The following is a 23001-nucleotide window of genomic DNA, read 5'->3' as shown; positions in this document are numbered from 1 at the left end:
AAAAGACTTCTTTGGGTCGACTTTCAGAGCCAGCCCGCGGCGGTGGCGGCGGCTTCGCGGACCGTGTTTAAGTGAATACACCTTCTCCGAGCACGACGAACGGGACGTCTCTCTTGGAGAATGGAAAAGTCACAGGGCAGTGACGCTCGGAACTTCCCTCTGGGGCTGCATGGAGTGCAAGGAAGGGGGAGCCGTTCGACGGCGGGGCTTCACCGTCACCCCCCTCCCCCTCCCCCAACTTGCCCCTGCCCTGGAGAGGACTATGAGTCCTTAGTAAAGGACCCCCCTTTCCCCATCATCAACATCCCTGAACCAGCACATGTTGGAGTAGATGAGTTAGTCTATAATTTAAATTTAGTCACATTAAAACAATAATGACACTGACTGCATGACTGACATCAGGCATGCTCTCTGTGTCCTGCGGTCTGCACAAAACGTTACCATCAGTTATGAAAGCCTTAGCTCAATAAGGTGATTTTTATCAATTTCACTGCCATGTGGAAGACTTTCTCCCATATATACAGGCAATTAAACTACTATTGCTTCTATTTAAAGATTTTTTAATGGTGACTCAAATTTAAATCATATGTTTTGAGAAAAATATATGGTGAATGTTTCCATTCTTTGTTAAATAAAAGATCTGTGATAAAGTTTTTCAGACGTAATTGAATGGAGCAGCCAACCACACTCTGTGTAAAGTGAGCAGTTTTTAATTTTGAAATTTCACTTACATTTCCTTGGTAATCAATGAAGTTCTTGATTTATGGAGATCCTCCTGATAGAATGAGTGGGAATTATAGCAACGAATGAGCTTTTATTTTTTTTCATCCATGTTTAACTTTGATAACAATGTTGAAATGTTAGAGGCTTCCTTTATATTGCCATATTTGTCACAGAGTATAACAATATCTTTTGTTATCCTTGTTTCTTTATCTATTATAAATGGTATTTCTTACTGAAATTGAGATTGAAGTAATGGGTAAGCATACTATATGACCTGCTGATTTTCATTTTAATAGAAACTTCCTTACTAGGAAGGTACAAAAGGTTGAGACTAACGTGACATATTGAGTGCACACCCTTTAGCCTCATTATCATTTGGTACAAGACTGATGAATTTAAATGCTCGCCAGCTTAATTCCCATACATAATGGCACAAGCTATCATTCCTATGATGTGTGAGGAAAACGCTGTTGAGAAACAATTATAACAATTAAAGCATGCTGTGGTGTAGATTCTTAAGCTATGTGAGTAGTGATACTAAATGTAAGTGTATATTAGTATACGAGTGTTCTGGCAGTCAATAATTTTAAGTTTTGTAGCAATTACTTCAAGAGATAATGTCTTTGAACAAATTCTGTAATTCTGTTATTTTATGCAACAAGATGTCATTAGCACCATCTTTGCAATTTTAGTAGGAAGCAGTGAAATGCACTTAATAATAAAGTAAGTGGGAGCAAACTACAGCATAAAATGGTGAGGAAGTGAGCTTGATGTATTTCACTTAGAGTAATACTTCCTTGAAAAAACTATGCCACCCGATGGTGCTGGGCACATCATTTTATGAACATGCGGCAGTGTTTTACTTATGACAGCAGCTTGCAATAGAGCAACTTATTTTCTCTATAGCCGGATACATGAAAACTGTAACAGAACCCAAATTGGCAGCCAATACCCTGATATTGGATACTGAGAAAATAGAATGAAATTGATATGAACTTAATCACAGTTTTGTGTAACTAAACACAATAAAAGGAGTATAATAAAAGATCAAAATAGTAACTAAGCTTGCCTTTATTGATGAAGAAGCAAATGCTTATACCTAGCTTTTAGTTCCCCTATTATTTAGGGCTAAACTTCAGTAAGACGCCTGACAAAGATAAACTTTGTACAAACAAAAATCATACACAAGGTTTACAGCTAATACAACCAAATAGAAAATGGTTGAGATGACTACTGTAACAAAAAATTAGAAGTTTTGTACTGAAGCCCTGGTAGGGCAGTAGCCAACTGAATTGAGTGCATGCGCTTTACTCATCGGAGATCGAAATTGTAGGATATTTTGTTTGTGTCAGATTACTCCGGGATTCAAGAAAGTTTGAAGGAAATTGTTAACTGGTATTCACCAACCTGTCACCTGAAAATACTCCTCCATGAGCTTGCAAAACAGAAAGGAGAACAAAAATTAGATTCAATTTGGACTCCAAACTACTCTACAAGCATAACAAAAATCTGACTGATACAGATTTTTCAGAAACATGAAAATATAAGACACTACTATACCTATTGACATTACAAATGCAAGAGCATTACATATGGGTAAAAATTAAAAACTGGTTTACACAAACAAGAGATCAATTCCTAATTTGAAGTACATCATGCATAGAGTTCATAAGCCGCAAAGTTCAAAGATTTCCAAAAGAAATTCCAAGCTTTTTCACAAATCTTTCTTCAGTCATTTTGGTGTGTGTCTGACATGGCCCGACAAAGTAGCTCAACAAATTGCAACTTGACAGATCCTTTTATCTCAGATTTATTGAGTCGGTCGCACCAAAATTTCGGCTGCTGTGGCTGCAGATTGGCTCACGACTCCCTCTACAGTAGCCCCGCGCCCCCCGAGAGTAGCGCCTGTAACCGAAACCAGTAGGTCAGCTCGGTTTCAACTGCCACAAACCACATTTAAAAGAGAGACTATCATATTGCAATTTGTATGTATGAGCTAGTTTGACTTGTCATGTGGTCTGTTTTGCAGAATATGTTGATTTTATCAGTATAAAAATAATTAGAATGTACAAAGAGCTGAAGATTCATTCCATTCATTAAAGAGAAGCACCCCAACTACTACTGCATAAAGTGTAGAATATTATGATAACTGAAAATAAAACTCCAAGCTGGACAAGGGACTATTTATTGTACTTATACCGACGTTACAGCTTTTAATAGCAAGTAAAGAGCACCATGTACAAAATTCCTGCACATTGCGAATGTATTTGTGAAAATTATGTAATGTACTCAACGACAGAAAAATGCAAGAGGACAAGGGGGCTCTGGTTCATAAATGCAGCAACTTTAAAACAAATTAAGATAGATTAGAAAATACAGAAAATTACACCTTGAATAAATTTGATACAGAGGTTTAGATAGAAAAATACTGCACGACAGGCATTACAAAAGTCATCACTATTTTAAAATGTGCAATGAAAATGACCAGAAAACCCACCATTTAACTTCAGTGAAAATTAACAATAGATATAAAATTACAATTACAATAACACTACACAACTCATGCAAAAGAAAATCAAAGAAGCCATTAAAATATACTTCTACAGTTACTTCTTACTTTTGAGAAGCTTCTCGCTGGCCTCATCAAATGCAGGATCACCAATGTTCATCATCAGGTTGGATCCACTTAAGAACACCCTGTTTTGAGAATTGGCCATCTGGAGAGAAACAAACAAAAATTTCAATTAAGGAATAAATTGGAGACAAAGACTAACCATCAAAAACCATCAAAAGCTATGGTCTTACAGTTTTAGCAATAGTTTGTGCAGCGCGGATTTTACGCAGCTTAAGGAAACCTGGGTTCATACCAATAGCCTGACCCAAGTATGGAGGAGTTAAGGAAAATATAAAGAATAAACAATCACAACAACTTTTAAAAACTTAGTGAATAATTTGAATCTACCAAAGACTAATACTTTGCAAATAAATATAAGCAGAAAAGGATATCAATTTGGCAGCTTCAGCTTCTCCCTCAGCCTGGACAATCTTCTGTTGTTTCTCCTGAATGGCACGCTGAACAACAAATGCTGCTCTCTGAGCTTCTTGTTGGGCAACCTGAATGACAAAAATATAAAAAGTTTACAAACAACTTTTCTTAGCTTAGAAGTACTCCATTCTAGGATCAGATGAAGGAAACAAACCTGTTTAGATTCAACTGCAGCTGTGTATTCTTTGCCAAAACTGAGTTCTGTAATGGAAACATCATCAAGAATTATGTTGAAGTCCTTGGCTCGCTCAACAAGTTCTCGCCTGACAAGTAAAGAAACCTGAAGCAAAGATCAAATAGTATGAAAGAAGGATGCAATTTAAAAAATGGTTTAATTTTGATATACCTTTCACTGATAGAACTTACCTGCTGCCTCTGAGTAATCAGCTGAGAGGCATTGAATTTGGCTACGACCGATTTAAGTACTTCATTACAAATTGAAGGCAAAACTTTCTCATCATAATCCAAACCTAACTGCCGATACATAACAGGTAGGCTAGCGGCATCAGGTCTTGAGAGAACTCTTAAAGAAATGTTAACCATTTGCAAATCTTTTGAGCCAGTAGGGGAGGAAATTTTCCTTGGTCGAGACCTAGAATTAAAGTTACACTATGAAATACGAAATACAGCTGACATTATTGTGATTTTGTGATTGCATAATCCTAACCGGATATCGTAGATGACTGGGTATTGGAACCAAGGAAGTCTAAAATGTAATCCTTCAGCGTACACCTCTTTCTGGACACCACTCAATCTACTGAAAATAATGGCTCTGTGACCACCATCCACTGTAACAGAAAAGCAAACAAATATTAATACATAGTATAACTTAACCTTCAAAACAGAAAAAAAAAGGGCAAATGCTTCATTAGTTCAAAGGACAGGTAAGTGAGGCAATTAATTCATTCATGAAAGACAGAAATAACAGATATATGGCTTTCTGAACAACAAGGAAAAGTAAAAAGAAAAAAATCGGTAGCTTGCTCTCATGGATATACTGTACGAGCGTGTCCGAATTTTTAAGTACAGTAATTTCGGACTAAAGTTAGCGAGTGGGAGACAAGAGAAGTAATGGGGGAATGTTGATGTTACGACAATCTAAATTTCAATGGGAAAGAGGGTGCCATTCAAACAATAATCCCTCTCATTCACACTTACCGGTGAACATTGACTGGCTGACTCCGTAGGCAGAAGCTCCAGCCATAGCAAGTAGTGTAATACCAGTATTTACTCCTTTCGGTGTCTTGCCCAAGCGACCGAGCAAGTCATTCACGTTGAATTGCGCCATGTTTCAAGGAGACAAACAATTTGGGGATGGAGAGAACCTATTAAACACAAATAACCTGATGTAACACTTGGTAAAATGCACACACGAGGACAGGACTTTATGAACTTGGAGCTGAGCTGAACTCGATCGATGAGTTCGATCTTGGGGTGGAGAGTCGAGAATCGCAGAGAAACGAGGGTTCGAAAGAGACGTTATTTGCAGATACAAAACGTCTGCTGGTTGGTAGTTGTAAACAGAGAAAAGAAACGCCGAAATATACGTGGCACATTTACGTCATTATATCGTGTAACGTTCCATTACTGGCTGTCAAATTTGATAAATATCAAAATGGATTTCTTTTCCAATATTCCAACTCATATGGTAAGAATTCTAGACCTCATTTTTGAAGATTGGTGGCGCACCATAACCGCATTTGTCGTTGTGCTCTTCCTTACATATTTTAAAATGAATAATCCCTAATGAATTTATCTGGTATTGATCATCGGTGGAGCAACATTTTATCTCATATATTTTCAACTCTTCACTTTTCTTATCGCTTTCATCTCTAATAGATTAACCGTCATATCCTCCTATGTTGCACATCTGTCATCTTTACAAGATGGTCTTCTTTACACTAGTTCTTAAAAAAGAAATCTTCCTTTTGTGAATGCTTTTTAGCTTTGAAACTTAATTATTATTTTTTTATTCTGTCATACAGGACTACAAAGGGCAGGGTCGGTCTGAAAAACTCTCTAGAATGATCATTACCCTCTTTGGGGTAAGTAAGGCATTTATGTCGAAACATTTATCTTGGCTGTATGTCACTGAAAAACCCTTGTATTTGAAATACACCTGCCTTTATCTTAATATCTTAATCTCTAGGTTGTTGGACTTGTTTGGGGATACTACATCCAACAGTTTTCCGCAACTGTCTATGTGTTAGGAGCAGGATTTCTACTTGCATCAATTGTAAGCAGAGCCCAGTTGATTTATTCATTGTCCTTTTTGTGGGCAACATGTATGCAATGCTCAAGTGTTACTCATGCTTAATTTGTCTTTCCAGTTAACCATACCACCCTGGCCTATGTACAGAAGGAAGCCACTGAACTGGCAGAAACCACGACCTTCACCGAGAGAAGATGGAGCTGAAACACAATCACCCAAGTCGAAGAAGAAGAAATAGCTTTACTGTCTTTCCATCACTACCATTCCATTGTCAATTTAAGGTTTTCTGATCACTATTAAATTTGAAGATTCAGATTTGCTTTTGAAATTATTCCACTTTTTTTGCAATAAAGTTTGCTATAACTATTAGAATTTTTTTCTTCTGAGAAATGCCCAGCAGTTTGGATTGAGCAAGAGGAGCAGTTGTAGTTGAGGATCAAAAACCAGTTAGAAAGTAAGATTTGTGGAGGTTTTATTCATTCATTACAAATAGTCACTTATTTACAAGAGGTATGTTGGAGCAGTGAGAATCATGTTTACCCCATTATTATAATGGGTCACACCATACCTCCACAACATGTTGGAATGGCTGCACCATGTCCTGCAACCACTGGATCATTAAAAATGACCAACAAAATATTTTTTTGTACTGTTGATCAAGAAGTGTAAAATTTTAGCGGAAAGGCTCAGGCCCATCTGAACAGGTCTACTATTACCAGCCATACTAGGTCAGCGATACATAGCCGCTAGTGCACAGGAAATGTTCATTTAATTAATACATCACAGGAGCATTTATTTAGCTTCAGCTGCCAACCTCTCTGCCTTCTCAGCAACCTCCTCAATAGGACCAACCATGTAGAAGGCTACCTCAGGTAAGTGATCCCACTGACCACCAAGGATCTGCTGGAAGCCCTGCAAGTCAGAAAAAAGTGTTAGTTCCAGATGTATGCTTAATACACGTTCCACAATAGATTGCTTTTATTTTTTGTAAATACCTTAATGGTCTCTGTGAGGGGCACAAGTTTGCCAGCATGACCAGTGAAGACCTCAGCCACTTGGAAAGGCTGGGACAGGAACCTCTGGATCTTACGGGCACGGGCAACAGTCAGCTTATCTTCCTCAGACAATTCATCCATACCCAAAATAGCAATGATATCCTGGAGGGACTTGTAATCCTAAAGGGGAAGAAAAAATTAGTACTGAGCAATAATGCTTAAGTCTGAGGAATTGGAACAAGGCATACCTGGAGGATCTTCTGCACACCACGAGCAACGTTGTAATGCTCAGCACCAATGACGTTGGGGTCCATAATACGAGAGGTAGAATCAAGAGGGTCCACAGCAGGGTAGATACCCAGCTCGGCGATGGCACGGGACAAGACAGTGGTGGCGTCCAAGTGAGCGAAGGTGGTGGCAGGGGCGGGATCAGTCAAGTCATCAGCAGGCACATAGATAGCCTTAAAGAAAATTGATTGATTACAAAAATTTGAAACACCTTGATGACCAACAGCAGAAAGTAAAGAATATACCTGTACTGAAGTGATGGAACCCTTCTTGGTGGTGGTAATTCTTTCCTGCATGCTACCCATGTCAGTGGCAAGGGTAGGCTGGTAACCTACGGCAGAGGGGATACGACCCAGGAGGGCAGATACCTCAGAACCGGCCTGAGTGAATCTGAAGATGTTGTCAATGAACAGAAGCACATCCTGGCCCTCCTGATCACGGAAGTACTCAGCAACAGTAAGACCAGTCAAAGCAACACGGGCACGGGCGCCTGGGGGCTCGTTCATCTGACCGTACACAAGTGCGACCTGCAAGACCAACAAATTAGCCCAAGATGTTCTCAGTGTCTAAAAATTTCTGTAAAAGTTCGAAATTTGAACATTACCTTGGAGGACTTGTCCTTGAGGGAGATGACACCAGTTTCAATCATTTCATGGTACAAGTCATTACCCTCACGGGTACGCTCACCCACACCAGCAAACACTGAGTAACCACCGTGAGCCTTGGCAATGTTGTTAATAAGTTCCATAATCAATACAGTCTTGCCGACACCAGCACCACCGAAGAGACCTAATAATTCAATTCTTTTAGATTTAATCTCTTAGGGTGAAAACTACACTTAGTTCAGAGTACATACCAATCTTTCCACCCTTGGCATAAGGAGCAAGAAGATCTACAACTTTGATACCAGTAACAAGAATTTCCTGTTCTACACTCATGTCAACAAACTCAGGAGCCTCAGCATGGATGGCAGCAAAGTGTTTGGATCCAACAGGGCCACGCTCATCGATGGGCTCACCTGAATCAGATGAGTAAAAAGGTTAGAAATTCAGATAAGGACAAATGTTTAAATACCAGGCCAGGAAGCAAGCCAGGAAGTTCATACATACCAATGACATTGATGATTCTGCCTAAGCACTCAGCGCCAACAGGGATCATGATAGGGTTGCCGGAGTCCAGCACTTCCTGTCCACGCACCAAACCCTCTGTACCATCCATAGCAATGGTACGGACTACATTCTCACCTATGACACCACATAAGTAATTAATATGGCATTGAAATAAATCCTGTAAGAAGGGCACGTTCATTCCTCCAGCTACTTACCAAGATGTTGGGCTACCTCCAGAACCAGCCTGGGTGATCTGTTCTGAACCTCAAGGGCATTGAGAATGGAGGGCAGCTCTTCATCGAACTGCACGTCTACAACGGCACCGATGACTGCCACAACCTTGCCCTTAGCAACCTTGCCCTTGGCAGCGGCAGCGGTGGCATAGTTGGTTTTCTCTACATTAACAAACAAAGAATGTTCATCAATAGAAAGCCAAAAGTAAGCGATAAGTTAGACTAACCCAATTACAAAAAATGAATGAATGACCTTAAAAGGGCTCAAGCCAATCAAATGAATGGTAAACTCAATTTCTTCAAAAGACATTAGCAGAAGAAGATGGGTGTTAAACCATGTGTAGTGCAGCTTTATTAAAGGTAAGGTTGTTACATTTCAAGAGGATTCTATAACTGATGGAACACTAAGAAAATCCACAGGATCAAGTTTTCAGTACTAAAATACAGAAAAACCAACCAAATGCTGACAAATCACTGAGAGTCACATTGACTACATTCTCGGCATCTAACCAAGATCAAACGGGCCGCAAGCTCTCCCGGGCGCGAACCCCTGTGACCTCTCGATAGAGAAACCCGATGGAATAAATTTCAAGTAACCAAGAATGTCTTCAACTGACAGTTCAATCGAAAATTCAAGGATGATTGGTTCTTTGATGGGTTAAAAACTCCGAAACAGGTAGATAAATACGTGGTTGTGAACTTCATTACCTTGACTAGGCCTAGGTCTAGCAGAAGCCCTTCACGAAACGGTCAGAGAACAAGTGCCGTCGTCTGAGAGGCAGGACAGATTTACAAACTACCACGATACATTATCGTACTAGAACCGGAAAGGCGGTAAAATTGAGTAAGAAAACGACAAAATTTGCACCGGAATGTGCCATTGATTGAGGAAAGGACATCAATCCTTTCGCCCGGTGCACGGCAAGGTTCCAGGGCACGGGTGCCAGGGGGCACTTCAAGAGCATACGGTTCTGGAGCTCAAGGAATAAGTTACAGGGCGAAATTTTTTACTTACGGTTGACAGCCACAGCCCCAACGACTTTGGCGACCTCATTTTGGACAAGCTGAGGGTTTAGGGCGGGTTTTACCACCCTAAGAGCTCCAGCAGTAGCTCGAGAAACCGCACTCAACATCATGGCCGACTGTAGAGGGGTGGGGACTGTGACTAAAAGTGAAGAAGATCCGAGAGTCACGTGATCATTTGCTCAACTGCGAGTTGTTTCAGAAATCGTCCACGTCGTCCGGTGTCCGGTGGTCAGTTTCGACCAATGTGCCGTTACTAAAATATGATGAAAGAAGCTCTAAGACATTTATTTTGCAGGAAAAAGCATTTAAGATGTTCAACTGACAAGAGCATTGTTTTCTTTTGGGCAAGTTCAAAACTTACTGGCAATCCAATCAAAACATCGACCATTTTGTAAGGACACTGGCTGAAAAGAGGGGAAGAAGTTAGCAGCCAAGTCAAAGAGCAACAAACAAAAGAGTGCTGATTAATGGTCACTTAACATGTGTGATTGCAGATTGCATACAAGATTTATTGTTAAGGTGAATTTTTAAGGTTACTGAAATTGGTAGAAAGTTATGGTGCAATGTCTCTACCCGTAGTGCAAGTTGCTGAGGACGATGAAGGGCCTGAAGAAGGTGAAATTGAAGATGACGAAGATGACATAATTTTGGTAGAAGGTAGTAGTCCTCAACACAGCAGTACAACGAGCGCAAGTCTCGATGTTTATCCCGCCCCTAGCAGAAAAGAAAGTTATGAGCGAGACATAAGAAATTTCGAGCTCCGTAGAGCTCGCACAACGAGATTAAGAAGACCGTCCGGCGGATCCAAAAGTCCGTATATTATAAGCCCCTCCCTCCATGGAACTGATAGTTATACTCGCACTAAAACTAAACAATGTAGATCAGGTTTGTATTCCTTATATTTTATCCCCATGAGCCCTTCTATTCTTGAACCACTAAATCATGCCGTATTATATTAATTCAGGATTGACCCAAGGCAAAGAAAACCGCCATGTTCGCCACAAGTCTCCAGTTCATCGAAAAGGAAGTCATGACAGGACCCTTGCAGACTTCAAGGACAAGTCTCCCACTCGAGATTCTAGCTGTAGTAGTATTGACAGTGAAGAGCGATCTTCAGATAGAAATTCTCATCACAGGCCGCTTCGGAGACATAGGCATGATAGAGCGAAGAGGCGAGCCAGCTCTAGTCCAGAGTCTTCTTACATTCCTGCAAAACGTCGGTCACGCCAATCCCATCATTCAACCAAATGTCCTTTGATCAAAGTCCTACATTCTGTTGCCAAAGAAACAAGGCTAATAGCCTTGGAATCATCTGAAAATCATTCAGAATCTAGTAGTTTGAGGCAAAGACTTTTTAATATGGGAGCTATGCCAGCTCTACATGATGAAATGCCCTCAAAGAATGAAAGTGTTCAAAGTTCTGGTGATGTGGGTAATGAAAGTAGAAGTAGTTCTGTCAATTCATCAAAACCTGAAGATTCATGTAAGCAGTTGCTTAGTGAAAGTACTCAAACTGATGAAATAATTGAAGAAATAACTCCTGTCATAAAACCAGATCCTGAAGTAGTAACACTGACAGATAGTGAAGATGGAGCCATCAGTGCACGGGCTCATACACCCCTAGATACAACGGTGCCAGGTTGCGAGCGTCCGACCGAGAAATCAAATGCTGCTTTCGACATAAATCCTGATAGTTTGTTACGCAATAACTCTGATGACAATGATGATGATATTGGACACCTTCGTCTTCTAGCTCTTCAATCTAAGTAAGTTATTTTTTCTTTGCAAGTACGGTTATTGCTATGCATGTCAAGACTCTACTAATTTATTTAAATGTCATGACAGGAAACAGGAACAACAGGAACCAACTCCCCCTCCTGATGATGGGGATGTATTAGAGTTACGGTTAGCTGCCTTAAAAACTGCCTTTATGAAGAAATTCAAAACTCGTAAAAAACTACCAGTTACTAGTAGAACAAGTAAGGAAGATCCCCTTTTTCCGCTTGAGGACATTCCTTTGCCCTTTTCACCAGCTTCGCCAGATGAAGTTATTACTCCAGTAGACATGGAACTTGCTGAAACTGATGATGAGGATGAGACCTCTCTACATTCCATGTCCCACTATTCCCCCTCTGATCCTATTCCAGATTGCTATTCTCCTTCTGATGATCCATACCCTGACTGCTATTCACCGTCTGATCCAACGGGATCCCCTATCCTTGAGCGATCTCTGCAAGAACTTCTTCCCCCTCCTCCTCCTCCAGACTTTGACCTCTATTTTCCTGACCCAACTTATGAGACTCCTTTGCAAGGCATCAGTATTGATAACAATTATGCTGGGTGTTATATGGACCATATTCCTAGTACTGAGATGTCGGCTCCTCCATTGCCAGCTTATTTCAGAGAACTTTTGTCAGGTATGTCTGAAGACTCATCCACCTTACTACCTCCTCATTCAACGCAATTGGATCAACCAGGAAATGTTTGTCTTGTAGATCCTTTCTACCAACCTCATACGCTTGACCAATCTGAAGGTAGCCCAACTGATATGCAGAAAGATATGCCAATTTTAGTTTGTGAGGAAGTTTCCCCATTATTATTGCACTCTGATCCAGTGGTGAAACATTTAGAGGCAGAGGCACCATTAGTACAAGAAAGTAGCTCTCAAGCTGAAAATCTCACTGCTGAGTTACTTGTGGCTAATGAGGAGGAAAAGTTTGAGTCCCAATCAAACTGCTCTGGTAATACTGAACTGAAAGAAATTGTTCCAGTTCTTGAGGAAAAGGAGGAAAGAGTGTTGAATGATCTTCCAGCATCGAGTTGTGATAAGCAATCCAAACCTGAAAAACAATTGAAGACAGTGGAAAGCTATGAAGAAAATTCCCAAACTGTACCATCATACGCTGAACAAAGCAAAGAAACTCCTTTAGAAGAAGAGGAAAAAATGCTTCGACAACGGTTGCTTTTTAATTTGGCCAACAAGAGAGCCAAAATGATGGAAGCTAAGCAGGCTAAAACTGTGGAAGCTCCACCAAGTAAGAAGAATGTGCTACCAGATGCTGTTCCAAATAGGAGTAATTTAATTCTACTTCACCCTAGAAAGAATGTTAACCCAGATAAATCTGTTAAGAAACCAGCTAACTCTGCATCAGAACCATGTCGGCCACTACTGGTCGAAGCTGCTCAAAAGAAACCTCTCTCATTGGTAGAACAATCTAAACCAAAATCTAATCTTAATTTGTTAGACCCATCAAAACTAAAATCTACTCCAAAATTGGTAGAACCATTGAAACCAAAATCTACTCAAAAATTAGTAGTACCAATTAAATCAAAACCTAGTCAGAAATTGATAGAACCAACTAAATTAAAACCATCCCATCTTCTGCCAGAACAATCTAAGGCAAAACCTCACCACACTGGGATTTCATCTCAAATGTCGGAGGAAAAAAGATTCATTATTCATTTGGGTGAAGATTCTGATAGCAATGAAGACTATTCTGAGGCTGAAGCTTTAGGACGAAAGTGTGCCAAAAACAAAGAAAAGTGGATTTTGCATCTGAAAGAATTGGAAGTCAACCCTAGCATTAAGGGCCTGCCCATCTCTGGGGCTAAGGTGCCTCTGAAAAGTAATCTAAATACAAAACAAGCCGTGAAGGAGAGAAATCCCAAGAAGCCTTTTGCAGAAAATTTGGCAGATCTAGAAAATAGTGTAGAGCGGTTTTTAAAGGGCGTCCGCAATTCACATGAATCCAGAGCTGGTAATTTATCATCAACCTCTACTAGTACTCCTGTGGTAAGTTTACTTTGGTTTGCATAAAAAAGGTACTGTGCACATCAATTACTCATTTTTGTCTTACTCCATTTTTCCATTCATTACAGGCCGTGAAGCACTTGCCAGTGTCACAGCAAGAGGAATATCGGCGCCTCAAGCAACAAATTGCTCAGTTGGAAAAGCAGCGTGAAATCTCCACAAGGCAGCAAAAGCAGACCTTAGTGAGTGTCTCCAAAGGCACTCAAGTTAAAGTAGCCTCCAGCCTTAATAGTTCTAAACAAGCCACTGTTACTCCAAAAGTCACAGCTTTGCCTTCCTCTAAATCATCAAATGTCCCGTTAGCTGCTTCTAGTGCTAAAACAGATTTGTTAAAGAGTGACACTCATGTTAAGGCAAAGATTTCTAAAGTACCCATCATCAGTACCTCGACTGTAACTCAAAAGCAAGCAGTAACTGCCCCTGCCCCCCTGACATCCAAAATTGTCAAATTAAATAATATTAATAACTTGGCTCAAAAAAGCAGTACAGCTTCAGTAAATGGATTGAGCTCAAAAGGTGCCATTGATACCAATGCTAAAAGTGATATCAAAGGATGTTTGCCACCCTCTCAGTTAAAACCTAATAACTTTGTGGCTGCTGAAGTACCCAGAAACAAAGAAGGCCTTTTTAGTCTTCAGTCAACTCTAGTAACAGAAAGGTATTTATTTTCAAGTTGTGCTTATCTGTTTTTGTTTCATTGTGTTCAATCCAGTTTGTTTGTTGCAGGTCACATGTGTTAAAGGAACTATCCTCTCTAGCAAAACTGCTTGCTCAAGTAGATAAATCTTTGGAAGCTCAATCCCACACTGCAACAGAAGTTTCCAGTCTTATTGATCAGCTGTGCTTAGCAGCGGGGCGCTGGAAAGCCCAGAACTGCACTGTTGCCTCTTTAGTGCAAAAAGTAGCTCAACGTCAGAGAGTGTTGTCTACAAGGCATCGTTCTTGTGTTGAAGCATCCAAGACCTGTGCTCAACTGGGAAACCAGCTGTATGGAGATAGTTACAGGTAAAATTTTATTACTATCACTCTTTAATCAAAAACAAAAAAAATGTCAACATTTACAGCATTTTTGTAATATATTTAACCATACAGGATTCCCTTGGACAAAGCTGACTCCATGCGTCTTCAGCTTAAGCAAGTTCATGAAAAAACTCAAGAACTTGCAACAAGAAGAACAACAGAGCAGGCTAAAAAGCACACATTAGAAAAGCGGGCTGAGAGTTGCCTCATCAAACTTTTCTCAGACTCACAAAATTCATTGGTGGATAAAGGTGTTGTAAAAACTAGTGGACCTTCATCTGTGCCTTCATCTCCTACAAAAATCTGCAAACAGGGAAAATTAAATGCTCCAACTCAGTCAATTTTAGTGTTATCCAGCAAAAACAAAATTGAGTCTAGTAAAACTGAAGGAACATCAATGGTTTCAAAGTCAGAAACTCCACCTGCCGTTTCAAGTGAGATCAGTCCCACAACAACAAATTCTTTGCCTCAACTCAATTCTGCAATTACGTCAAGAGCTGTGAGTTGTCGTCTGGCTCTTAATAAAGTTAGATCTGCAAAATCAGTGCTGAATTGTGCTGGGAAGAAACGTCTTTTAGAGAAAAAAGGAAAGAAATCATTGAAACAGCTTGGTTTCAGCTCAAGAGTAGCAAATCAAGACTTGCAATTTAAAGGCGATTCTGACATGGACATTTCAACTGACGGTGAAGAGCCTGGAAAAAAGAGCAAAGAAATATGTGGTAATACAGATGTAATTGACATGTCAGTGAGTCCTGACACTAGCCTGAGCCCTCCAGTTACTGAAAGGGAATCTTCAGAACCTTATTCATTTCATGAAATTGATTCAGACATGAAAGTTGTGACAGCACTTGATGAAACTAAAACTACCAGTGGAGAATCCTTATCTGACAAACACATTATTCCTCAAGTCATGGCAAAACATGTACCACAAAATCAAATAATATCCAGTGCACAGACAGCTTCCAAAAATGTCCTGAAGAACTATATATCTCCTTTGGGTGGTCTAAGTGTTTTCAGGTAAACTCTGAATTCTAATTCAGTAGCAAAGCATGCTTGTTTTTTTATCTAATTCCTTTTCACCTCTTTCTTTTCAGCGGCACTAAAAAAGAAACAACAAAAGAGGGAGACTTATATGCCATTCTTTGTCCCTATGATCTCAATGGAAAATGTCAGGACTTGGAGTGCCTGTACAAGCATCAGCATCAATGAGAAAAAAAAAGTGATTTCATATGTAGTTGTAAGTGGTTCAAAGAAAAAGGAAAGGTAAAAAATCGTTGGGTTGGGCATGTATTTTGCTTGTCATGTGGTATATTATTTATTCAACTTTCTTGTGAAGTGTCTAGTCCGACTACTTTCTCAGGAAAATTACAGTTATACCTCCTTGAGTTGAGGTCCCTCTTATTTTTTTATACTAGTTTGTTATTATTTGTTAAAATATAATGAATTGCTCTCGTATAGTGTTACCCTAGTGCTGCCGAAAGTGCCAAAATTGGTATTCCTGCATAGCCATGTTTAAGTTTGGCTGTGATTCTCTGTGAGAGTACCTGATGGTTTTCTATGTTAAGTTTTTCCTTCATTAATTTTTTTCATGATTTTTGATCAGCATTTTGATCTGTATTTGGTACCTTAATTTGTAACTTCTTCATTTGACCAAAATAAAAAAGACAAATGAATTAGGCTTAGGTATACAGGGCATGAGTCCCTTTGTTCTTGTTATATCATTTAGCATCTATACAAAGAAGAAAGGAATATTTTTGTTACCTTGTAGTGTACTTAGAGCTAGAATGCTTAATATTTGTTCTTCCTCTAGTCAGGGTCCTGATCTCCACGTGCAGGAACCGACTCCTGCTGTCAGTGCCTTCTACAAGCAATACGCTAAGATTTATTTCAAAAATTTGAATACCTATGTTATCTCAAAATTGTTAGGATTTTTAAATACCTATGTTTCTTTGCTAATTCTACTGCACATTGGTGGTCAAATTGTGTTGATTTTATTTTCTTAATCCATTGGTAATATACAATGGAGGTTTTTACTTGCCAGAGTTTTTGGGGTATCAAAAAATTATCCATAATGTCATTCTAATATTTTATTATTATTATTAGACCACCCATAATGTTGTTTATAATGACCATTTCATGTGATACATGTTATTATTTTCTTTCAAAGCAATTCATGCAATGCTTTCCAATAGTCACAATTTTGCCCATAGAGTTTCTCAGTTTTTTCTTCCTCTTCTCAACATTTTCTTTTAAGCTGACAGCAACAGAAGGGACGCTGTGCATCACTCTCATGGATCTTTCGTGTACATGTGGTGAGTAATATTAATATTTGACCATATGTTTGACCTTATTGGCTCATTGATATTTATTAGAATAATGCTTTCTTCTTTTTTTGTGGCAGTGGTGCTGAAACAGGTTAATCAATGGTCTTTTTGTTGAGTTGCTAGGGTTTCTTGCAATTTTGTGTTTATTAAAATTCTCTCCAGCAGGGGTGGAATAATACCTGCAGATCCCACAGACTTTTAAAACTAGGATTGTATATTTTTCTTCTCTAACAAATGTGTTACCTATACCCTCTATGTTACAGTTCATCATAGACCATACGTTCCAGGGAAGATCATCAAAGGATTCTGCTAGGTAAGCTGCATTTTGTTTTATCTTCTTGTACCCCTTTCCTTCAATACTAATTTTCCTTTCCTGCAAAGTCCTTTTATTTTCTATCTATCTTGCTTTGCTTAGCATCTAGATCAGTTGATTCATTGAAGTAATTGAGTTCTTTGAATTCAAGAAGCAAATTAAGTCTTAGGATTACCGCTCTTAAGATCTTAAGCCCGATAACTCCCTTTATACATGGATGTAATTTTTAACATCTAAGTACAGCATAAGCATGGTGTATTGGCATCTTAAATCAAAAACTGGTTGGGTTCTGCTGACAGCATTAAAGTGCCCTTACGCCGTTGGTTCTGGTGCAGCTACTCATTGCTAATTTAGTCTTTAGAGTTTTTTTTCTCTTCCCATTACAATTTACTTTCTGTGATACTATTGTACCTTATCCATAAACTCAATTGTGTAACGGTCAAACAGTTTTGGTTAACAAAATGTCAAAGCATTTGTTTGCATTTGTCTTTGCTTGTTACTTACCAACAAATGTGACCTGTTACACTTGCGTTTGTGGAGTTATCTTAAGGTGAAAGCTACCTAAACTTCTCTAAACTGTAGAGCCACAGGCAGTAGGTGCTATCCTACAAGCTTTAACAGGCATACAGTAACAACAAGTGTATGCAAAGTAGATCAATACTGTAGAAGTTTGTGTGCGGCAGTAGGATAGTGATCTGTGCCTTTTATTACACATAAGTACTGTTAAATTTAAGTATGGGAGGAGATAAAATTATGAAGCATTGTCTTCATGTAATATCAAAAGCAGCCTTCTTCCTATATTTTGCTCTCTTATGGTCAGCTGAAGCCCAAAACTATCTGTCTTCATTAATTGATACCTAGTTTGTTGAAATGTTGAGTGGTAACCGGAACTAACCAGAATCGCATAGGGAGAACCACTGATCATTTTACTCTTTAAATGGAAATGTTAATACTTGCAAGTTTTGCATCTTGCGCGTATGTTTATGTTTTTCATCTAAAGAGTATTGAATCTTTTCACATTATTAGTGTCTCTTTGCGGCGCTACATCTGGCAGAACACCAGCAAGAAGAGGCTGACATCAAGACATTAACACAAACATTTGGTTTATTTAAGAAGACTAAGAAATCCTGGGAAGTTACCAAACAACTCATGTGTCAAGTTCAAGCAAGAAGAGAGGAATGTGATCTACAGTGTTCTCTGGCGCACAGTCGTAGACTTTCATAAATTTGGTAGTGAGCAGAAAGCCTCCACCAGAACATACCACACGCTTGAAGATCTGCTACTCATCTCGATCGAGGGTACGTAGCCCCCATTATAAGACCATGTGAAAAGTAGCGTTGAATTTGCTCAGATTCCATATGAATATTACTGTATTATTAAGGCAATAAAGGAATAAACTGAAAATTACATTTCTGCATGAATTTCACTCCCCTGTCCTATCAGATCACTAAATAAATGTTTTCTTAGACATTTCAAATGTTTTATTGAGAAATCTATGGCACAAATACATCCACATAAGGAGTTCAACTCTAGTAAAATAATGTTGATAACATTATAAAATATCACAAAAAAATAAGTACATTGATGGGAGATGAAACAAAATCAGAGTCACATTTTGATTCTGAAAGTAGCAACAATGCTTAAAATGTTTTAAGTCTACACATGTAAAAGAATACTGTTATTAACTACGGTAACTTACATTTGACAAGAAATACTCATTTATTTTTTTTTAGCCAGAGTAAAGTTGACTAACCATACTCTGAGCTAACTGTAAGACTAAATTCCTTCTCATCGATTTGAGTCTTATGGTACCACTGGCGGGTGTCCAAAAGCACTGGAACAAAAAACAGAGATGGAGTACAAACCCAGGAGGCCCTACTTTCAAAAGAAAGGATAGCGAGCCCTTACCGACATCCCCGGGAGCAGCGCGGAAAGAAAATGAAGAGCATACATGCTCACACTCAGGAGGGGGAGTCAACATCCAGGTTTTGTGACCCTTCAACTGGGCTTGCCACATCAGTCGACTGATGTAATCCAGCTGAAAAGTTATTATTACGATAATTAATTGAAGTGTGCATTAAAGGTGAGGAGGAGCAGAGACCGCCGGCAGGTGGGTAGCGGCAACCTGTCCGACGTCAACTCGCCCCTCGTCCCCGAGAGGGGAAGTACCACAGAAAGGTCCAGATCACTCACGTGCATGGCGGCGCCCTGGGAGTACCCCATGAAGATGAAGTCGTGGTGGGCGTGCTCGGCGTCCAGGGGCAGGAACTGCGGCCTGGCGTACTCCCTCCGCATGCCCGCCAAAATGCTGGGGTGGCAGTTGCTCCTGCAGGAAGCAGAGGCGGGCTCGTTATTAAACAATACGCGTGCCGAGCGCCAGCCGCACCGGCAAAGCGGCAAAGCCCGACCACGTTTTGTCCATCAACGCACGCGGATGAACCGGCAGTGGGGCTCGTGCCAGCAGACCCCCCCCCCCCCCTTTCCCTTCTTTTCCCTTTATCATCCACTTGCTCACACCACACACCCGAAGGGGGGCAGCATAGAAAGTTTGGGGTTTTTGTTGCCACTTCTGCACACACGACCCTCGCCAGGTGATGGCGGCGGGCTAGGAGTTGGGGGAGGGGGGGAAGGCCCGGCCGGCTGCGGAGGCGGACGCGATTGACCGACAAACAAAGGAACTCCTGCGCGGGGTTTGTTTGCGCGAGGAAGCGCAAAGAAACTCGAGTTACAAGCTGAAGACGGGCAGGGCGAGCGGCGCAGCGCCGAGGTTCATAATGGGGCCGGTAGGGGATTTTGCCAGACGGAATAAATCGTATTCTGAAGCCATATTACAGAGTGGAGTGGCAGTGCGCGCATTCGTGCAGGGTAGGCGACCCGCATGCGGGCGTGCGGGCGCGTTGCCTATGCGCTCGCGAGCGGGGCGGCAATCCTAGGATATCACCGTGTCCCGGGCGACCGGGGCCGAAGGGGAAGGGGGGTGGGGCGGAAGGAACCTCATCGCAGGCTCAAGCTCGAGTCGACGAAAAGTCATCGCTTCCTGCTCGAGATACGTAGGGCTGCCGCCGGTGCCCCGCCCCCACCCCGCCCCCGGCGACACTTGAGCCCCGGCCGCGGGCGGGTGGCAGGATAAAGTGCACCGCCCCCGGATACATCGCACGTGCGTGGCGCGGCCGGGGGCGGGGCCGGGGGCGGTGACGTAATCACACCTCGGATAAAAATTACACACCTGCCAATTGCCCTAGCAAGGGCGCTTCAAAAACGGTCTTCTTAATAAACATACCAGGTGGCTGATTAACCCCGCTCACTTCTGCAGTTATGCAGTACCGCACGCGCGAGTGCGGGCGGGCTTGCCTATCGCCCATGTCCACGGCGCCTTACGAGCCGATCGAGTAGGCAACCCGCCCGCACTAGTGCGTGCGGTACAGCATAACTACAAAAGTGAGCGGGGTTAATCAGCCACCTGTACCGCCGGCTCCCAGGCCTCCTCAACAGAAATCAATTCAATAAGACACAAGATTATGGAGAAAGGGGTAAGAAATACGGAGTGTTTTGGGGGGTAACACGTCGAAGGTTGCAAGAAGCAGCGGGGTTGCTTTGGTTCGGCAGCCAAACAGGGGAAGCAGCGTGGCAACCGGGCCGCCCGTGCTAGGAAGGGTGTTGTTTTAAAATAAAAGAAGTGATGGGGACCCTTGTCGAGAGAGGGAGCGAGCGGGAGACCGCCACACCGGAAGAGCTTCCTCGGCGGCGGAGGGGCGGGGCGGGGCGACGGGAAGGAAGTGACGAAGGGGTTGAATCACGGCGAGAGCTTAATTAGATATTTCGACTGAGATCTCAAAGGGAGCGCGGCGCGCTAAACCGGCCCGGCAGCTGTCAGCGAGTGGATGGAGGAGTGGCAGGGCAGCATGTGCGGGGCGGGAGGTCCTGATCCTCGTCTCGGAGGCCGGAGAGGGCATCCGCTCCGACCAGCAGCACGGCTCGAGGGACCATCAGCCAGCACCCGAAGTGCCCCCCCCCCCCCCAATGCATTTAACGCCGCGCCAAGCCACGCAAACGCACTCTCAAACACTTCGGCTCCTCACTAAAATTAGATCCGCCAAACAAACACCTTCCTCCCGGTGCTTGCGTTAACGTTTCGTGCGAAACGTCACAGCCACTTCATTGAACAGCTCTCATCGAGGACGTAAACACTCCCTCCCGCCCCCTTCCTCTCACTCCCCACTCCTTGGCGCATATAGTGAGCAGGGGGAAGTGCGTGCGGCCGTGCTGTGCGGTGAGTGGTTCTCGGTTCTCCTGACGACACTGCGCGTTCGCTTGGCTAATTCGCCTTCGCGCTTTATTCCCCTTAATTTTCGGCCACCCGCGGCGCTCCCTCCCGGCCGGAGTTATCACAAACGGGTTAACGCCTCACGATTGTGCCACGCCCAACGAACCGCGACCGAGCCTGGGCCGGGCGCGCGGCTGGGGTCGCAGTCGCATGACGAGTAGTCGTTCTGAAGCCTTCCGAAGCGCTGGCCGAGATTCCTTCCTTCCCCCATCGGGTCACAGGGAGCAAAGCGGCGGGCGAGGAAAGGGAGAAGGGGCCGTGGGGGGGGGGGGGGCTCCCCTTCTCATCGGTTCATTCTTGTTTTTGTGTCGGGGAGACAAGGCACGACATCTCCGACAACGATCAATGGATGTCCTCGCCGTACGGCCCCGCCCCGGAGGGCTCGGCGCGGGACACCTGGGGCGGAGATCTGACCAAGTCCCCCCCGTTTTCGTGGACGTGTGCCTGCCGCAGGCACGCCCAGGAGGCCCACGTCGAAAGCGGGAGGAGTAACGGGTTTTCTGGTGGACCGGCCGGGCCCATAGGGCCGGCGGGGGCCCAGCTGCACGCGGCTCCGCGCGCGTCTTTGGTTTTGGGTCGCGATGCGGGGCGGCGGCAGAGGCAAGAGCACGGCCATGGCGGATGACAGCACGGGGACACACACCCCTCCCCCACCTTTACCCACCGCATTGTGTTCCCAACGGGTCATTAACCCTTTTTCCTCAGACCGGAACACACCGGAGGAGGCGGGCGCGGGGCGGGGCGCGCCTGGGACACCAAGGACCTCCACGACGGGCGCGCGGCGACCGAGCCGGGCGGGGCGGGGCGCTGCGCATATCCAAGGCCGACTCGGAAGAGGTGCAAAACAAATGTAACGCGTGCGTGCGGCGGCGGAGAGAGCGCCGAGAGAGCCTGTCCCCGCTCTGTCCCCCTGGACTGGGCTGGACTGGTCAAGGTCCAGTGGGGAGCGGCAGGGCGCAAGGCCCGCCCGCGCCCACCCAGTCAGCTCAGCTCCAGCTCCGTCCGCCGCCAAAGGACGACCTCAAGGACCGCCCGAGCGGGGCACTCCGGAGCCTCGCCCTGCTGTCAGTCCTCGGGCACGGCCTAGGTCTGGGACAGGGCGGGGACGGGCGGGCCCTGTAGGCTGTAGGCCCTTTAGGGCCCTCCCGCCTGACACCCGGCGGGCCGCGGCAATTAGGATAAGGGCTGACGGCTGACGGCTCTCGGGCACGGGGGGGGGGGGGGGGCAATCACCTCCAGTCGTCTCGCTGGTGAGCCACCTGAAAGATAGGGAGGTTGTGCTGCAAAACAGCGAGATTAGAGAGCCCACCGGTGAGTGAGCGCAGAGAGCGCTCCCCTATACCTTCCGTATAGCTCCGTCCTTGTCGCACTCATAGGGCAGCCCCCCTTGAGCGCTCTTCGGAATGAGTCTGGAGCTCGCAGGCGCGCGCGGTGTGTGTTCACGCGAATGCTCACTCTCTGGTGAGCACTCTATAATCTCACTGCTGACATTCAAGGGTGTTCTACACCGGACCACCGGACCCCTTGCGATCCGGACCTTATAACGCGTGAAGACGTAGGTGCGGGAGGGAGGGGGG

The 23001-nt window shown here is 43.3% G+C and overlaps 6 protein-coding genes across 9 annotated transcripts in view; 3 read left to right on the top strand and 3 right to left on the bottom strand.

The window, feature by feature from the left end:
• LOC127751532 (kelch-like protein 17) overlaps positions 1-470 on the top strand; it is an 11049-nt gene extending 10579 nt beyond the window's left edge. Inside the window, exon 2 of the mRNA XM_052275219.1 lies at positions 403-470. Coding sequence (XP_052131179.1) covers positions 403-470 — 68 coding nt within the window. The remainder of the gene's footprint in view (positions 1-402) is intronic.
• Positions 471-1776: 1306 nt separating this feature from the next.
• On the bottom strand, positions 1777-5191 carry LOC113218391 (prohibitin-2). Of its 2 annotated transcripts, none has more exons than XM_026438725.2 (8): positions 4928-5191; positions 4437-4557; positions 4136-4361; positions 3924-4049; positions 3730-3837; positions 3529-3606; positions 3341-3440; positions 1777-2158 (listed from the first exon to the last, which is right to left on the bottom strand). In XM_026438725.2, the coding sequence occupies exons 1-8, from the start codon at positions 5055-5057 to the stop codon at positions 2112-2114; spliced, it is 936 nt and encodes a 311-aa protein (XP_026294510.1). In that variant the 5' UTR covers positions 5058-5191; the 3' UTR covers positions 1777-2111. The 2 variants fall into 2 exon arrangements, with proteins under 2 accessions (XP_026294510.1, XP_026294507.1); XM_026438722.2 differs by lacking the exon at positions 1777-2158 and adding an exon at positions 2184-2628.
• Positions 5192-5238: 47 nt separating this feature from the next.
• LOC113218393 (signal peptidase complex subunit 1) lies at positions 5239-6347 on the top strand. Its single transcript, XM_026438727.2, has 4 exons — positions 5239-5417; positions 5755-5814; positions 5919-6005; positions 6100-6347. The coding sequence occupies exons 1-4, from the start codon at positions 5385-5387 to the stop codon at positions 6217-6219; spliced, it is 300 nt and encodes a 99-aa protein (XP_026294512.1). The 5' UTR covers positions 5239-5384; the 3' UTR covers positions 6220-6347.
• Positions 6348-6436: 89 nt separating this feature from the next.
• Positions 6437-9813, bottom strand: LOC113218387 (ATP synthase subunit beta, mitochondrial). Its single transcript, XM_026438717.2, has 9 exons — positions 9622-9813; positions 8589-8768; positions 8374-8508; positions 8121-8282; positions 7869-8053; positions 7510-7791; positions 7225-7437; positions 6977-7156; positions 6437-6893 (listed from the first exon to the last, which is right to left on the bottom strand). Exons 1-9 carry the CDS (start codon positions 9740-9742, stop codon positions 6774-6776), a joined length of 1578 nt encoding a protein of 525 aa, XP_026294502.1. The 5' UTR covers positions 9743-9813; the 3' UTR covers positions 6437-6773.
• Positions 9814-10070: 257 nt separating this feature from the next.
• LOC113218385 (uncharacterized) lies at positions 10071-18507 on the top strand. Of its 3 annotated transcripts, XM_026438714.2 has the most exons (10): positions 10071-10517; positions 10597-11398; positions 11478-12049; positions 12128-13425; positions 13512-14101; positions 14170-14448; positions 14536-15480; positions 15558-16775; positions 17051-17100; positions 18127-18507. In XM_026438714.2, the coding sequence occupies exons 1-8, from the start codon at positions 10196-10198 to the stop codon at positions 15670-15672; spliced, it is 4923 nt and encodes a 1640-aa protein (XP_026294499.1). In that variant the 5' UTR covers positions 10071-10195; the 3' UTR covers positions 15673-16775; positions 17051-17100; positions 18127-18507. The 3 variants fall into 3 exon arrangements, with proteins under 3 accessions (XP_026294499.1, XP_026294497.1, XP_026294498.1); XM_026438712.2 differs by having other exon boundaries at positions 11478-13425; XM_026438713.2 differs by having other exon boundaries at positions 11478-13425; positions 15558-18507.
• A 51-nt stretch (positions 18508-18558) lies between these two features.
• LOC113218390 (uncharacterized) lies at positions 18559-19521 on the bottom strand (the record flags this gene model as incomplete). Its single annotated transcript, XM_052275218.1, has 3 exons — positions 18559-18934; positions 19009-19138; positions 19294-19521. Coding segments are annotated over 3 exons (444 nt in total), but the record flags the coding sequence as incomplete, so codon positions are not given.
• Positions 19522-23001: the final 3480 nt, after the last annotated feature.

Source organism: Frankliniella occidentalis, unplaced genomic scaffold, assembly GCF_000697945.3.
Source record: "Frankliniella occidentalis isolate FOCC.00 unplaced genomic scaffold, Focc_3.1 Scaffold544, whole genome shotgun sequence".
NCBI lineage: Eukaryota > Metazoa > Arthropoda > Insecta > Thysanoptera > Thripidae > Frankliniella > Frankliniella occidentalis.
Note: the sequence above shows the minus strand (reverse complement) of the source record. Positions and strands in the feature narration are given on the sequence as shown.

Excerpts from the sequence above, each read along its gene's own strand:
- LOC113218391 (XM_026438722.2), bottom strand. The coding sequence starts at position 5,057 with ATGGCGCAATTCAACGTGAATGACTTGCTCGGTCGCTTGGGCAAGACA. Across the intron at positions 4,362-4,436 it reads CCAGTCATCTACGATATCCG|GTCTCGACCAAGGAAAATTT; the intron begins GTTAGGATTATG and ends CTTTAATTCTAG. Across the intron at positions 3,838-3,923 it reads CTGCAGTTGAATCTAAACAG|GTTGCCCAACAAGAAGCTCA; the intron begins GTTTGTTTCCTT and ends TTTGTCATTCAG.
- LOC113218393 (XM_026438727.2), top strand. The coding sequence starts at position 5,385 with ATGGATTTCTTTTCCAATATTCCAACTCATATG. Across the intron at positions 5,418-5,754 it reads CCAATATTCCAACTCATATG|GACTACAAAGGGCAGGGTCG; the intron begins GTAAGAATTCTA and ends TCTGTCATACAG. Across the intron at positions 5,815-5,918 it reads TGATCATTACCCTCTTTGGG|GTTGTTGGACTTGTTTGGGG; the intron begins GTAAGTAAGGCA and ends CTTAATCTCTAG.
- LOC113218387 (XM_026438717.2), bottom strand. The coding sequence starts at position 9,742 with ATGATGTTGAGTGCGGTTTCTCGAGCTACTGCTGGAGCTCTTAGGGTG. Across the intron at positions 8,769-9,621 it reads TGGGGCTGTGGCTGTCAACC|AGAAAACCAACTATGCCACC; the intron begins GTAAGTAAAAAA and ends TTGTTAATGTAG. Across the intron at positions 7,157-7,224 it reads GTGTGCAGAAGATCCTCCAG|GATTACAAGTCCCTCCAGGA; the intron begins GTATGCCTTGTT and ends CTTCCCCTTTAG.
- LOC113218385 (XM_026438712.2), top strand. The coding sequence starts at position 10,196 with ATGTCTCTACCCGTAGTGCAAGTTGCTGAGGACGATGAAGGGCCTGAA. Across the intron at positions 10,518-10,596 it reads AACTAAACAATGTAGATCAG|GATTGACCCAAGGCAAAGAA; the intron begins GTTTGTATTCCT and ends ATATTAATTCAG. Across the intron at positions 14,449-14,535 it reads CTGTATGGAGATAGTTACAG|GATTCCCTTGGACAAAGCTG; the intron begins GTAAAATTTTAT and ends TTAACCATACAG.